We start from the raw sequence: 13,975 nt of genomic DNA, 5'->3' as shown, positions 1-13,975 counted from the left end.
AGAGAATAATGGTGATTACCCGAGTACTTAGACCAGCTACATCTACATCCGGTTCATAACCCAGAAAATGAAGACAAAAAATGGAAAAAAAAAAAAAAAAAAAAAAAAAAACATAAACGTATAAAAATTGAACACCAAATCTTGTTATTTGACATTACACATATAATTACAGAAATGCGAAGCATAAAGAAATCATCAAAAGGCAACCTCCAGCAGAGAAGAGCACGCAGATCAGCCTACTCCTCGTCCTCCTCTTCCTCGCTCTCATCCTCCTCCATTCCTTCAGCCGCCGTGACCGTGAACGTAGGAGCCTGATCCACGCCAACGTAGCTATCACTCATCAAGTACAGGGACAGCTCATGCTCACCGGGCGTAGGCACGATGTACTCGAGACGTAGCTCCAGCTTGCGACCGATAGTGACGCGCTTGATAGCCAGGAGGTTCTTGGACTTCTCATCGCCGACAACCAACCACCAGTTCTCCATCTTCTTGTTGGGGTAGAAGGGGGCGTGGACGGTGGTGTCGGGCTCTTCATCCTCCTCGACCTCCCGGTCGATCTTGATCTTGAGATAGGCCGGCTCACCCGAGGTGATGTTCTCGGGGTCCTCGACCTCGAAGTCCAGCTCGATGTTGGGGTACTTCTCGTTGGTGAAGGCGGCGGCCTGGGCCAGTTGCTTGTTGTCTAGGCCCATGCGCTTGATTAGGGTGCCGTAGTTCTTGTTCTCGGATGGGTCCATGGACTCCATGAATTCGAAGATGTCGTTGATGCTAGAGGGGGTATTAGTGCGGGTTTGAGCGGGGGAAGAAGAGGGGAATGCGTACTTGTACTCGTTGGCCACCTTGATGACGTCGGGGCTGAAGTGGGGGATCTGCTTGAGAGGGCTGTCCCGGTCCCACATGGCCTGGACGACCATTTGGGACATCTCCATGGCGTTCATTGCGTTCAGGTGACCCTCGGACGAGAGAACGTCGACACAGGCGCTGAGAAGGTTGAGAACCTTGCTGACAATGACCTCCTGGTCCTTGGCAAGGTCAATCGGCAGCTGCATGCGCGAGAAGTGGGCTTGCAGCAGCACGAAGGACTTGAAGTGCGGCGAATCGTAGGCGACCTGGGACATCTTGACGGGGACACGGTCGTACACGCGACGAAGGATGTGGTCTTCGTGACGGCGCATCTGGATGGATTCGAACTCCGTGGCGGACGTGACAATCTCCAGAATACCCTTGAGCTTCGTACGAGCCGAGAGAGAGAGCAGGAATGTCTGCATGGTGATGAACGAGATGTTGTAGTAAGACCCGATCATGGCCGCGTTCAAAGGCGAAACACTGTCATCCTCCTCGTCAAGATCAACGATCTTGGCATCGGACAGTTCCTTCAGCGTGTTCTCCAGGAGTTCGGACAGGAAGGTACTGAGGCCCTCGTGGCTGACATCAGTGAGACCGTAGAAGCTGGGGTTGGCGAGGAGACGGCGATAGAAGTAGGTGTGCGTCATCCAATCGATGGCATCCTGGGTGGACGTGATTGTCCTAGTACTGACTTCCGTGACGAAAGCGTCATGCAAGTAAGCTTGCAGATGACTCTCAACAGGCAGCGCTTCGTTCAGGAACTTCTTGTAGTATTCGCGCTTGACAGCGGGAACCATGAGCACACCGCGACCAAGCTTGTCCTCGCCGGGCCGAGAAGCTCTGCCAAACATCTGGAGAACCTCGCTGATGGAGTAGTCGATGTAACGGTGCTCCCGGCCTTCAAAGAACTGTGTTCCCATGACGATCACCAGATGGGCGGTGAGATTGAGCTCCCAGCATACTTCCCTGGACGCAAGCAGTACTTGGATGGCACCGATGGTGAAAAGGTGGGCGACAATCCGCTTATCCGTAGGACTGAGAGCTTCGTGGTAGTAGCCAATACCGTGAGAAAGGGATTCGGCGAGCGTCCGCTCTTGAAGACGGCTGAGGAGAGGTGTTAGCTCATTGAGGTCAGCGTTGAGGAAGCGGTCTTCATCGTCATCCGTAGCGCAGGCAGCCAACAGGTCCATGGCGGTAGAGCGCGTCTGCTTGCGGCTAGGTACGAAAACAATGGCAGGCTTGTCAGGCGATAGCTGAAGAATTGAAGAATATGCAGGCCTGGCCATCGCTAGCATGAGCGAAGGGAAGTGAGGAATGGTGAACGACTGGATATGAAGCTCGAGAGGCACCGGTCGGGCATGCGGGCTAAAGTTGTAGATCGTGTGCTTCTTGGCGCCAATCCACTCACCAATATCGCGAGCATTGGCAAGTGGAACGGTCAGTCCAACAATGCGCATGCCACTCTCGGTTTCGAGCGCCATAGAGTGCATACGCGAGACCACCACCTCGTACACGTATCCCCCATAGCCGCCGAGCATGTGTAGCTCATCTGCAATGAACAGCTGCAACGTCCGCACGTTCTTGCGCTTGCGCCACTGTCTAGACAGGACATCCCACTGAGTGGGAGTGGCGAGCACGAGGTCTGCTTGTTCGAGGAGTCTGAGGTCGGCTGTTGTCTCTCCAGTAAGCTTCACGATAGTCTTTCCGCCAGCCAGGTTGCCGAGCCGCTTCTCCCAATCTACAAGGCGCTGGTCAACCAGCTCTTGGAACGGGGCGATATAGACAGCACGGCCACTGTTTTCCTGGCCCCAATGGCGAAGCAGCGCAAGTTCCGCGCAAACGGTCTTTCCACTACCAGTAGGAGAACCAACAAAGACGTTATCATCGGTATCGTACAAAGACTTGAAGGTCTGTGTCTGGATCTTATTGAAGTATTGCCACTCGGGATACAGTTGCTGGAAGTCTTCGCGCTTCAGAGCCTTGATTGGAGCGCGCTGCATGTCCAACAGAGGGGTGTGAGGCGGGAAACGCTCAGGGAGAATCAGCTTCTGGAAGGAAACAGCAATCTTGGTTTCCGAGTGCATCCAACGGTCAGAGACGAGGGAAATGAAGTAGTTGGGAGGCATGGGTTCGGTAATCGGAACCGTGAACTCCACAAGATGCTCGTTCATCTCGGACTGTGCATGGTCGGCACGAAGCAAGAACTGGTCATGGAAGAGAATTTCCTCGCCATCACAGTCCTCGACCAGGATCCAGAAGTCCTGGGCATTTCCATGAAGGGCCTCATCCCACACAAAATTAGGGGTAATGGTCAACTCAACCCGGAGCATAGAACGAGTCACAGGTTGTACCTGGGCCTGGACCTCCAGACGAGGGAACTTGGAGACTAGGTCACAGACAACACGGCCAGCCTTGGGCATACCCAGGAGTTCACCCATACGCGGAGGGTCGAGGTCGAAGTAGCTGCCCCAGGGCACATCGATCCTTTCGGATTTCTGCAGAATATCCCTAGGACATGTTGGGAACTGACGAAGTGGTGTCATTGTCGGCCACATGCGTCTTTCAGCCATTTTGCAAAGGTTGAGAGCCGTCTTGGCTACGTGTGCCCAGCCCTTCTTCAGCGATATCTCGAAAATGGCGCGCAGAATACGGCCGGCGGATTGGGTAACGTAGACCATATCAGCCATCAGAGCAAGGCCTTCGAGCTTGAGCCGGGAGATGTAAGCCTGCAACAAGACATTGATCTTCGAGTGAGGCTCGTCGATACCCTCCTTGACGGGGACGGGCACACGTCCAAGCAATTTCGCCAATTCAAGTTTCTCGTCCTGGCGAACCGGGATGTACTTGAACTCGTCACTCAAGGCAAAGATTCGGAACAACTCAATGGGGGTGATCGATGGCATAATGTGCTGAGAGTATGTCAACATAGAGTTGTGGCCGATATAGTAGTGGGAGGCAATGCGACCGAGCTCGGTCGATTGTAGGCGCCCCGTATTCTTGTCGTACTTGACGAGCCCTGCCCGCTCCAGAATGACGGCTGCAGAGTGGACAAGATCGACCCGCTTTTGTTCCAGCGCGTCATCATTCTCGTAATCGGCACCGACACTGTATAGACCAGGTGAACGAAGCATACGGACAAACAGATAAGTGTAACCCAGCCAGTCAACTCCCTCGTCACGATGACGAATGTTACCAAGAACAATCTCGGCATTCATGTTGTCGGCGAGCTTGCTCATAAGCTGACTCTCGATCGGCAGTTGCTGGTTCATGAGCGACAGGTAGTACTGAATTTCCGTCTGGGAGGTGATAATGATACCCTCACCAAACGTGTCGTACTGAGGTCGTCCAGCTCGTCCCAGCATCTGAAGAACATCCTGGGGGCTAAGCTCAACCCAGCTACCCTTCTCAGGGGAGTAGATTTGAGTGCCCTTAATGATCACCGTATGGGCAGGCAGGTTGACACCCCAGGCAAGTGTTGCCGTACAAACAAGGACTTGAATGCTACCATCAGCGAACAGGGCCTGAACCGAGTCACGATCTGCAAGACTCAGACCAGCGTGATGGATACCGAGTCCGTAAGGCAGCAGATCTTTGAGTGAAGCATCGTTAACCGACTCGGCTTCCTCGGTCAGAATTGCTCTGCTTGCAGCATCGCTCCGCAGAATCTGACCAATGGTCTCCATCTCAAGGGCCTTGTCCCGGATGTACTTGGCAGTTTTGGCAGTCTCCTTACGGGAGTGAACGAAGATTAGCATTTGGTTCCTCCGCTGACCGACTTGCTCGAGCACTTTGTTGTAGCAGATATCATTCATTGTCTTCAGCTGCTTGATAGCTTTCTTGTCCGTGACACCAATGAACTCCTGTTTCAGTGGGCACGGCCTGTAAGACCCATCGAAGTGGAAAAGACCCTTGAGGGGGTCAACTCGGAGGAAGCTTGCGACGTCACGGTAGTTCGGAAGGGTAGCACTGAGACCAACGATTCGCACAGGATCTCCGGTCTGCTCCACCTTGCGAATTGTCCGACTCACGATGCTCTCGATGACAGGCCCACGGTCGTCGTGGAGAAGGTGAATTTCGTCGATGACAATAAGACGAACAAGTCTGGTGTAGCTCGTCTCAGAAGCCTTTCTGGTGATGACATCGAATTTTTCAGGGGTGGTCACGATAATCTGCGTTTCAGCAATCTGCTGCTTCGTAAGTTGGCGATCACCACTGAGCTCGGCTACCTTGATTCCATAGGGCGCCAACCGCTGGCCAAGGTTTCCAACTTGTTCTTGAACCAGCGCTTTCAACGGAGAGATGTAGATGATTTTGAAGTCGTCCAGCATGACCTCCCCGGTCTCGGGGTTTCGATTCTTCCCGATTTCGCGGAGAATGGTGAGCATAGCGACGTTGGTTTTTCCGGATCCCGTGGGGGCGCAGACGAGCATGTTTCCATCGTCGTGGAATGCGGATGGATAACACTTCGATTGGACTCGGTTGAGCTCCTTCGAGCTACCGAAACCAACCCGGGCCCACTCTGGCAGTTCCGTGGCAGGGATGTTCTTCTCGCCTGGTTCCCTCTTTGCCTGGGGAGGCGGGACATGAATCTCCTCGTATCCCTTGAAGGATCGCTTAGTGGAGCCTTGGGGCAGCTTAACGTTGGGGTTCGTCATCAAGTGATTGCCCTGGTGGAAGACGAGGTTTTCCAGGTTGATCAACCTCTTCGGCTGTAGACCCCTGACCAGACCGCCCTCCGTTGGCTTCTCTTCGGACTCCTGGGGTGCGTTCGGGACATCGACATCCATCAAATCCAGCTTGATCTTCTTCTCGGGCCGGCCTGAACCTTCGTCGCGGGACTCCTTGCCGCGAATCTCGTCCAAAATTGCGCGGTGTCCAGCCTCAACCATCTCACTCTCGACCAGGTTACGGGCGTCCGCATCTTCGGCCACCCGTCGCCAGCGTGTAACCCAGACGATCTTATCACGGTTGGTGACCAGTTTGGCGACAAGGTCGGGATTCTCGTAGTCGAACAGCTCCATCAGGTCGTTTTCCACATCACGCAGCGGCCTTTCGGCACCATCCTCTGCTCGGTCGCCGAGAATTTCAAGCGATTGGTTGGCCTTCTCGTGTTGTACGTGGGCATCGGGGTATGCGGCACCGATCTGGCGCTGAAGCCAGTAAGCATCGATTTCCCGAGAATGTATCCGCAAGCCCTTATCCTGTCGCTCTGTGCCCCGGCCCATACCGCCGTCTATTACCATTCCGTCGGCCTCCTCGAGGCCTTCCAGGTCCGCCTTGTCGGTAGTGGTCTCATCGAGCCCCATAGCGTCTTGTTGATCTGGCTCTTCGTCTGACAACTCATCGTCAGTGCGAATCTCGTCCACGGTGCCCATTCGCTCGTCGTCCTCGTCTTCCTCGTCGAAAACAACAGCAACACCTTGGCGTTCATCCAGCTCGCCTTCGCCTTCGTCATCCAAGCCGCCCCCCATCTCTTCATCGTCATCCTGTGCATCGTAATCCGTGATTTTCTTACCCAGGTTGACGAGCTCATTAAACTCCTTGGGGTTCATCGAGCTGCCAATCAGATCATCGATCTCCTTCTTCTTATCAAAATCCTTCATGTCCTCATCCTTCAACAGCTCCAGCACCGCGTCAGCAGCGCTTCGAACGACTTCGTGGGGGACATCGCCAAGGTGGGCTGCAGTCATAGTGAGGATGAGATCGTAGGTAGCTCGGGTGGCAGGCGTGCGGGGACGGTATTTGAGGCCCTCGACAAGAGCATCGGCGGCGGAAAGGATGCCCTGTCCTCGTAGCTGTGCCGGTTGACCTCGCTGGGTCTTTCGCTGTTCCCGGGCGAGCACGTCCTCCCCCTCGCGAATGGCGCCCCTCTCAATATCCGTCGGCCCGGTGGTCTTCTTCTTCGTCTTGGGCGCATCGTCACGCGCCATTCTCGAGCCCATTTCCCGGATGCCAATGCGACCCGCGAGCGACTCTGGGTCTCCGGTGGGTTCATCGTTGTTGCGAGAAATGAAACGACGGTCCGCCTGGAGAACCAGGTTGGACATCGCCGAGTATTTGTACTGGGAAATATTTTGGTCCGCCATTTTGATGGTATATTAAAACACTGAACAGGGTGAAGCAAAAGAAGAGGTGATCGTGCCGCGACGGAGGTAATGAGTCGTCTGGGCTCGGTGGAGCTCAGGTTCAGCCGGCGCGTCGAGACACCTGCGGCAAGGAATGAATTCTGTGAGGGTGAAAGATCCTAGAAGACTTCACAAACCTGGACCATCCTCCGGCAGCAAACAAGCACACACGTCGGCGCAAGGTTGCAAGCTGCTTGGGAGGGATTGGGGTTGAGTTGAAAGAGCTGCGTGGAGAGGTTCGGGAAGTTCTCATCCACCAGATTTGCGTGGCAAGGCGGGAAGGTTTGGCGAGCGGGCCTGCCTAAGGTCAACACCCGCCCGGACGGTTTTCTGCCGCTTCTTCTCCAGGCGGCGGTTGTATACATCTCTCTTTCTCTTGCTCCTCACCCCCGGTGACGCGACATCATGATACGCGTGTATGGCCTCCCCATCTCGCATTTCATTCAACCTCATGCTCGCTCAATTCCAACGCCTTCCACCGGCGGCGTCTCCTACCGCTGCCATGTGCACCGAACCATCTGCCATCATGCCCGGCGTCCGTCCACTCACCTCCTGAGGACTGCCGCAGCTTCTTATGCAGCACCGCGGAGGATGGCAAAAACAAAAGCGACGTTGAAATTGAAAGATCTACCCCAAGGAGCACTCAAGCTGGAACCTTACCAAGAACTCGTGGATGACGCCCCTCAGTATCCTGTCGTTGTACAAGGGCATCGGAATAATATGCAGAAATTCAAGAACTGTGTTATTTTGACTCGAGTAGGCGGTTTCTACGAGGTATGGATAGATCCGGATACAGAGCACAGCTAGCAGCGACGAGATCCCCAATGAGTACACCATCCCTGACCCGACCTTAGCTCTATTTCGAGCAAGCCGAGGAGCTTGCTCCACTTCTCAACCTGAAGCTTGCTACGAAGAAGACCAACGCGGGCCCTGTTCCCATGGCAGGCTTCCCTTTCTTCCAGTTGGATCGCTTCTTGAAGACCCTTGTCCAGGACTTGAATAAGTACGTGGCCATCAGCGAGGAATTCGCGAATAATGCGGAGGACAAGCTCCGGACTGGGGGGCTCCTCTTCGACCGCAGGGTCGCGAGGATCATCACGCCAGGCACACTGATTGACGAGAAGTTCATGGATCCCTCCGAGAACAATTTCTTATTGGCCATTTACATCGATAAATCGTCATTAAAAGCGCAGTTGGAGCAACACGATGACTCGATCTCGCAGCAGCACGTCCTGTTGTCCGCGTCTCAAAATGTAGGCCTGTCCTGGCTGGATCTTTCCACCGGCGACTTTTTCACACAAGTAACAACGGCACAAATGCTCCCATCTGCTATTGCCAGAATTGGTGCTCGCGAGATACTCGCAGATAAAGGTCTCCAGGATATAATTGGCCAAGAATTGTCAATGCTGATCGGACATGACCACCGCCTGATGACCTTCTTTGACTTTCCACAAACCGTTGCACCAATGTCTAAATGGGGAGCGATGCTTGAGGCCCCTGTGCCCGCTAAAGCTGCTAATACGTTCACTCCCGAGGAAATTGCCGCTGGCTACAGTCTCCTAGAGTACATACGGGTGCAACTCCAGGGTTTGAATATGAAGCTCCAGCCTCCTCGTCGTCGACATTTGGACGAGTCGATGAGCATCGACCGCAACAGCCTAAGAGGTCTAGAGATACTTGAAACTGCCCGCGATGGCTTCGGCAAAGGAAGCCTTCTTCACGCCGTTCGTCGCACGTCGACAAAAAGCGGTGCGCGTCTGTTAAGGGACCGCCTCAGTATGTTTTCAACTCTCATTCGAACTTCGTTGTAGCTCTGACTGGTTGCAGCATCGCCTTCAACTTCTCAATCGGTTATCAATGAACGCCTTGACCTTGTTTCGGTTTTCCTCGAGGACCGCGAACTGCACGATACCGTGGTTCAGTTTCTGAAACGCAGCTATGATGCCCAACGCCTGGTCCAGAAATTCACTCTTGGACGGGGTGATCCTGACGATTTGGTCTGTCTCTCCAGGGCGATTGAAGCGTCGAAAGAGGTGAAACGAGTTCTATCAAGCAAGAAACGTCGCAAAGCTGGGGTCGAGACAAAGCGCAGCCTAGCGACCATGATTGGTCGTTTCCACATGGATGGACCTTCCATCTTGGCGGAAAAGATCCTGGCAGCTATTGATGAGGAGGGTCTCCTGCAAAAACAACGCATAGAAGATGATACGGCTGCACAAGCAGCAACTCTGGCTCAGGAGGTGACTACAAGTGAAGGGATGGCGGAAGACGTGGCAGCACTACCCAAGAAAGTCAAGGCAAAGGGTGGTGACCGGGCTACTACGCCAACGGATGAAGGCTCGGTTGTTGATACTTGGATCATGAGGCGCGATGCGAGCCCTGCTCTGAGTGAACTCCATAAGACGTTGGAGCGTTTACAGGACGAGAAATTGGAGTTGATCCAACATCTGCATGACTCGGTCGGATCAACCATGCTAACGCTTAAGTGGACGCCTGGGCTGGGTCACATTTGTCACGTCAAAGGGCCTAAAATTACCCAGGAATCTTTGGAGGAGCTTGGGGTGACACGGAATGTCTCATCTACGAAATCAACCAGATCGTTTTACCTGCCAGCATGGACAGAGCTGGGTGGCCAGATGGACCAGGTTAAGACTCAAATTCGTCAAGAAGAGCAAGTGATATTTGAGGAGCTGCGGCGCGAGGTGATTCTCAATCTTGTTAAGATCCGGCGCAATGCGGCCGTCATGGACGAGCTCGATGTCGCGTGTTCCTTTGCCACCTTGGCCCAGGAGCAGCAACTTGTCCGCCCAATCCTCAACGAAGGAAAGTGTCACAAGATAATTGGTGGAAGGCATCCGACAGTTAAGCTTGGACTTGAGGAGCAAGGCCGACGTTTCGTCAGCAACGATTGCTTCCTGGGTGAGATGGAACGCATCTGGCTTGTTACCGGCCCCAACATGGCTGGGAAAAGCACGTTTCTCCGGCAGAACGCGCTGATCACCATTCTCGCTCAGGTCGGGTCATTTGTCCCTGCAAGCTATGCGGAAATTGGCTTGGTTGATAAGATTTTCAGTCGCATTGGAGCCGCTGATGATCTTTTCCGGGACCAGTCCACGTTCATGGTCGAGATGCTGGAAGCAGCCGCCATTCTTAAGCAAGCGACACCACGCTCCTTCGTCATCATGGACGAGGTTGGCCGTGGGACGACCCCAGAAGATGGAACAGCGGTCAGCTTCGCATGCCTGCACCACCTTCATTATCACAACAAATGCCGGACGCTGTTTGCGACACACTTCCACACGCTGGCCGACATGACCCACGACTTTGACGCCCTGGGGAGATACTGTACAGATGTCAAGGAGACCGCCTCCGGGTCGTTCTCATTCATCCATCGACTGCGTCAGGGCGTGAACCGCGAGTCGCACGCCTTGAAGGTGGCCCAGCTGGCCGGGCTGCCCAAAGAAGCCATTGAGATGGCCCGGAGCGTGCGTCAGCGTGTCACCAACGGCCCCAATCTGGATAAACATACGAGCGACGAAGCCACACCGACGCATACCGTGAACGGGGCATAAAGATTCCCCAGGTATATGTTCAAAGGACCTCAAGGTCCGATCCTATGTACAGCACATTTCCTTCCCACTCTCCAAGCATTCATCAATGTACATAATTCCGGGCATATCGCATAGCATCGTAAACACCCCCCCCTCAATCTCCGACTCGCTGTCCCCATCCTTTAAAGCTTCGCCCTCCCCTGCTCCTCAACCTTCACCACGATGCCCTCCCCGAACCGCACCTCCTGACAATCCTCCGCATCGACCCCGTTGGCAAACTGCACGACGACGAAATCCACGCGACGCGGTCCCAACACCACCATGGGCGCATGCCACGTGCCGGGTCCATACGTAACGGCCTGCCCGCCACGCGCCACAAACGCCCGCAAGCGGTGCAAATCGGGCGGATCGAGCACGTCCACCGCGTCGCCTGCGTCTGTGGTCGCCGCGCCGGTGACGCCCTTGCGCGACGGGGCGACAATGACGAGATAATACGGTTCGTCGGGGCCCTGGCTGGACAGATCAATGGGGGTGAAGGTCTGGGTGGTGAAGGGGTGGCGCTCGAGGATGCGCACGTCGAAGACGGAGACGGAAACGGGGGCGGGGCTGCGCGAGTCGGGGAGAGTGCGGAGGGTGCGGGGGAAGCAGGAGAACATGGTCATGCGGGCGGAGGAGGGCTGGGCGCTGGGGCAGGCTGCGTAGGCGTCGGTGAGGGGCGAGATGGGGCTGTATTTCAGGGCGGAGGACTGGTTGGCCAGGACGGGGGTCGGAGTGAGGGTTTGCAGGGTCGAGGGGGATGGGGGCGTGGTGATGTCGCGGGCCAGAGGCGAGACGATGGCCGTGCCGAATGGCGCGAACGCTTCCCTGGTGAGGGGTTCGAGGGTGAGAGTGACGGTGGGCGTGACGGTGAGGGTGGGGGGCGGCATGGTGGTTGGGTTTTTTTTTTGGGGGGGGGGGTGTAAACCCGTGATTGAGGTGTCTGGTGTAGAATTGAAGATTGAAGGTTGAAGATTGAAGATCGAAGGATAGGATTGCTTGATATATCTACGAGGAAATAAATATCTTGCCAAGTCGGCAGTCGCCGTAGATTATCGGCCCAGTCGTGGTTCGGCGTCGGACGGGCCCGACCTCAGATCAAGCTGGCAGGCACTCCTTCCTTTGATAACAACTGGACATCGCTCTCAAGTCTCAGGTCTCAGTCCCAACGTCTCTCGGATCTCAAGATAGTATAATACCCCGACGAGGCGGATCCGGGGGGATTTCTGAGCCCGGAATATGTATACTACGCATTACGCCTGCGGCGCGGCGGAGATTTGGCAGCGCACGAGTGGATCGGGAAATGAGCTCTTCTTCCGGGCGCACTTCCACCGAAAAAAAAAGCTTCCGGTCTGGAATCACAGTAATGCCGTCTGCAAAGTGTAGTTAGTAGACTAGTAGTACTACAAGCTCCACCCCAGCTGTCGGGGAATTAATTCCCCTCGCCGTCCGTTCTTCGCGTGGGGTGGAGCGACAGGAACACTCGTCAGGCAATCGGCATTTGATTGCGAGAATGAATCCATGCTGGTCGGTTGAACTGAGGATAGTACTATATATACGGAAAGGGATTCGGACAACGATCTGATTGCAATTGGATAGCATATTCTGTCTTTTTAGCCTTCAGAGATAGAGAGAGGTACTCAGTAGTAGTATCTGACACAACTTTATTGATTGTGAGAAGAGCACGTCAGGGCTCTTTCTCTCTCTCTCTCTCTCTCTCTTCCTTCTTCGGGTTATATATCAATCAGAACCCGTATCCCACTGTGATGGGATTGAACTGGCCAGCCTGGGCTTTTCGTCCGAGTATTGACCTATACATCTGAGGTCGATTTCACGTTCGAAGGTTGCCATCTCCTTCCACTTCCACTTCCACCGATCGCACAGCAACCCACCTCTATGGTATCATACCTATACATCACTCATACCAACTCCCTAACCGCCAGCGGGAGGGCTTCGTCCGGTATGCACAGCCCACATCCACATCCACCTCGATCGATCCATCGACCAATCCCGGCCCAGAACCAAAGAAACAGACCATAAAGAAAGAGCACCAACTCTATACGCCACGGTGACCATAACTAGACCACCTGACCGAACCCCCAAAGCAACAATGGGCATTTCCGCTCCCAACCCTCCACTCATGGTATACCATAACCGTCATCGTCACCATCACGATCCCAGAACGAAATCTATTTCATTTGTTATGAATCAATAAATTGCGGAACGAGTCCCAGTGATCGGAGTCGGCGTAGCTGTAGCAAACACACAATACACATTAGCCACATCGAGGGGAAAACACGCAAGGACGGAAAGAACGAGAATGATGAACATACATATAAACCATACTACTCCTCAAACTGGACATCAGAGTCTCCGGATGCCAGCGGAAGATATACATAACAAGCGCCCAGCTCACGCTCGCAAAGACAGGCCAGGCGTGGCTCTCCATCTTGGTGCGGGCGTCGGGCCCGATCAGCGACGAGAGGGGATGCATGTTCGGCCGGACGGAGAGTTTGGCTAGGGCCAGGACGACGCGGGCGAAGATGTAGATCACGATCTGGAATATTATTAATAAGTATTAGCCTTTGCGTTGCTCAATCCCCTCAAGATTCCGTATACAGTCCAGACAGGTACAAGATAGCCCTGTTGAATTGGATTGAATTGAATTGGATAGAATATGATGTGATGGGATGCATACCTGCTGCGTAATACTAGTCTTATGCCTCCCAAACACAGCATACCCGCCCAGCAACCCCGCGAAGAAACTATCGTAGCGGCCCTCCTTCCCGACCTCAGCGGGGTTGATGTTGCGGAGCACGATCATCGCACTCTTGTATATCAGCGCGAAGGTGGCGAGGTTGCGGGCATGTTGGCGCGTGGCTTTGAAGACGAGTTTGGCTTTTTCGCGGATACTATGCGCGGTTAGTCTTTTCGTGGTGGATAGGGATTTTGGGGTGGGTGGGCGGCCTTACGTTCCGGAGCGGAAGAGGAAGATCATTCTGCGTTGAGAGAAAGTTGGTCATGTTAGCTGTCTATCGTATCCACCTAGCTGGTCTTTTTGGACTCCGTGATGGGGAGGGGAGAGTACATACACCAAGGCATGCGGAAAGCGCACCTTGGCGCCGTAGACAGCGCCATTGCGAATACCCTTGAAGAGTGATAGGAGGGGTGCGAGGTCCGGGTTCGTGACCAGGGTATCGAGGGAGGACTGCGGGTGGTTAGAACGGATGTGTACAGTTCCTTCCTCCTAAGATGAAGAGATATAAAGAGATAGAGAGGACGTCCACCTACCATGAGCGCATCCATGTTGGTGGTTGTTGCTTGCTTGCTAGCTAGTCGTTTGCGGGGGGCCTCGGCAACCCAGGACTCTCCGTACGGTAGTTGAGGAATCAACGGGGGTGGCGACGGGCATGGGGG

The 13,975-nt window shown here is 54.3% G+C and overlaps 4 protein-coding genes across 4 annotated transcripts; 1 reads left to right on the top strand and 3 right to left on the bottom strand.

The window, feature by feature from the left end:
• Positions 1-161: 161 nt before the first annotated feature.
• Positions 162-5,183, bottom strand: BO70DRAFT_359613 (ATP-dependent RNA helicase BRR2). The gene is made up of 2 exons (XM_025542572.1): positions 823-5,183; positions 162-768 (listed from the first exon to the last, which is right to left on the bottom strand). The coding sequence occupies exons 1-2, from the start codon at positions 5,172-5,174 to the stop codon at positions 237-239; spliced, it is 4,884 nt and encodes a 1,627-aa protein (XP_025402517.1). The 5' UTR covers positions 5,175-5,183; the 3' UTR covers positions 162-236.
• Positions 5,184-7,562: 2,379 nt separating this feature from the next.
• BO70DRAFT_285772 (mismatch repair ATPase MSH1) lies at positions 7,563-10,543 on the top strand (the record flags this gene model as incomplete). The annotated part of the gene is made up of 3 exons (XM_025539177.1): positions 7,563-7,745; positions 7,826-8,747; positions 8,799-10,543. The coding sequence occupies 3 exons, from the start codon at positions 7,563-7,565 to the stop codon at positions 10,541-10,543; spliced, it is 2,850 nt and encodes a 949-aa protein (XP_025402516.1).
• Positions 10,544-10,704: 161 nt separating this feature from the next.
• BO70DRAFT_369054 (ureidoglycolate hydrolase) lies at positions 10,705-11,448 on the bottom strand (the record flags this gene model as incomplete). Its single annotated transcript, XM_025544658.1, has 1 exon — positions 10,705-11,448. The coding sequence occupies one exon, from the start codon at positions 11,446-11,448 to the stop codon at positions 10,705-10,707; it is 744 nt and encodes a 247-aa protein (XP_025402515.1).
• Positions 11,449-12,752: 1,304 nt separating this feature from the next.
• BO70DRAFT_393825 (Tim17/Tim22/Tim23/Pmp24 family protein) lies at positions 12,753-13,864 on the bottom strand (the record flags this gene model as incomplete). The annotated part of the gene is made up of 6 exons (XM_025546408.1): positions 12,753-12,810; positions 12,892-13,115; positions 13,257-13,470; positions 13,531-13,557; positions 13,651-13,766; positions 13,850-13,864. The coding sequence occupies 6 exons, from the start codon at positions 13,862-13,864 to the stop codon at positions 12,753-12,755; spliced, it is 654 nt and encodes a 217-aa protein (XP_025402514.1).
• Between the last annotated feature and the right edge of the window lie 111 nt (positions 13,865-13,975).

The sequence above is a fragment of the Aspergillus heteromorphus genome (assembly GCF_003184545.1).
Source record: "Aspergillus heteromorphus CBS 117.55 chromosome Unknown BO70scaffold_4, whole genome shotgun sequence".
NCBI lineage: Eukaryota > Fungi > Ascomycota > Eurotiomycetes > Eurotiales > Aspergillaceae > Aspergillus > Aspergillus heteromorphus.
This window is presented reverse-complemented; position numbering and strand designations above follow the sequence as displayed.

What these genes read in the sequence shown, in the direction of transcription:
- BO70DRAFT_359613 (XM_025542572.1), bottom strand. Translation starts at nt 5,174, where the DNA reads ATGCTGGACGACTTCAAAATCATCTACATCTCTCCGTTGAAAGCGCTG. An exon ending in AAGGTGGCCAACGAGTACAA is followed by an intron (nt 769 to 822) that starts GTACGCATTCCC and finishes TACCCCCTCTAG; the next exon opens with CATCAACGACATCTTCGAAT.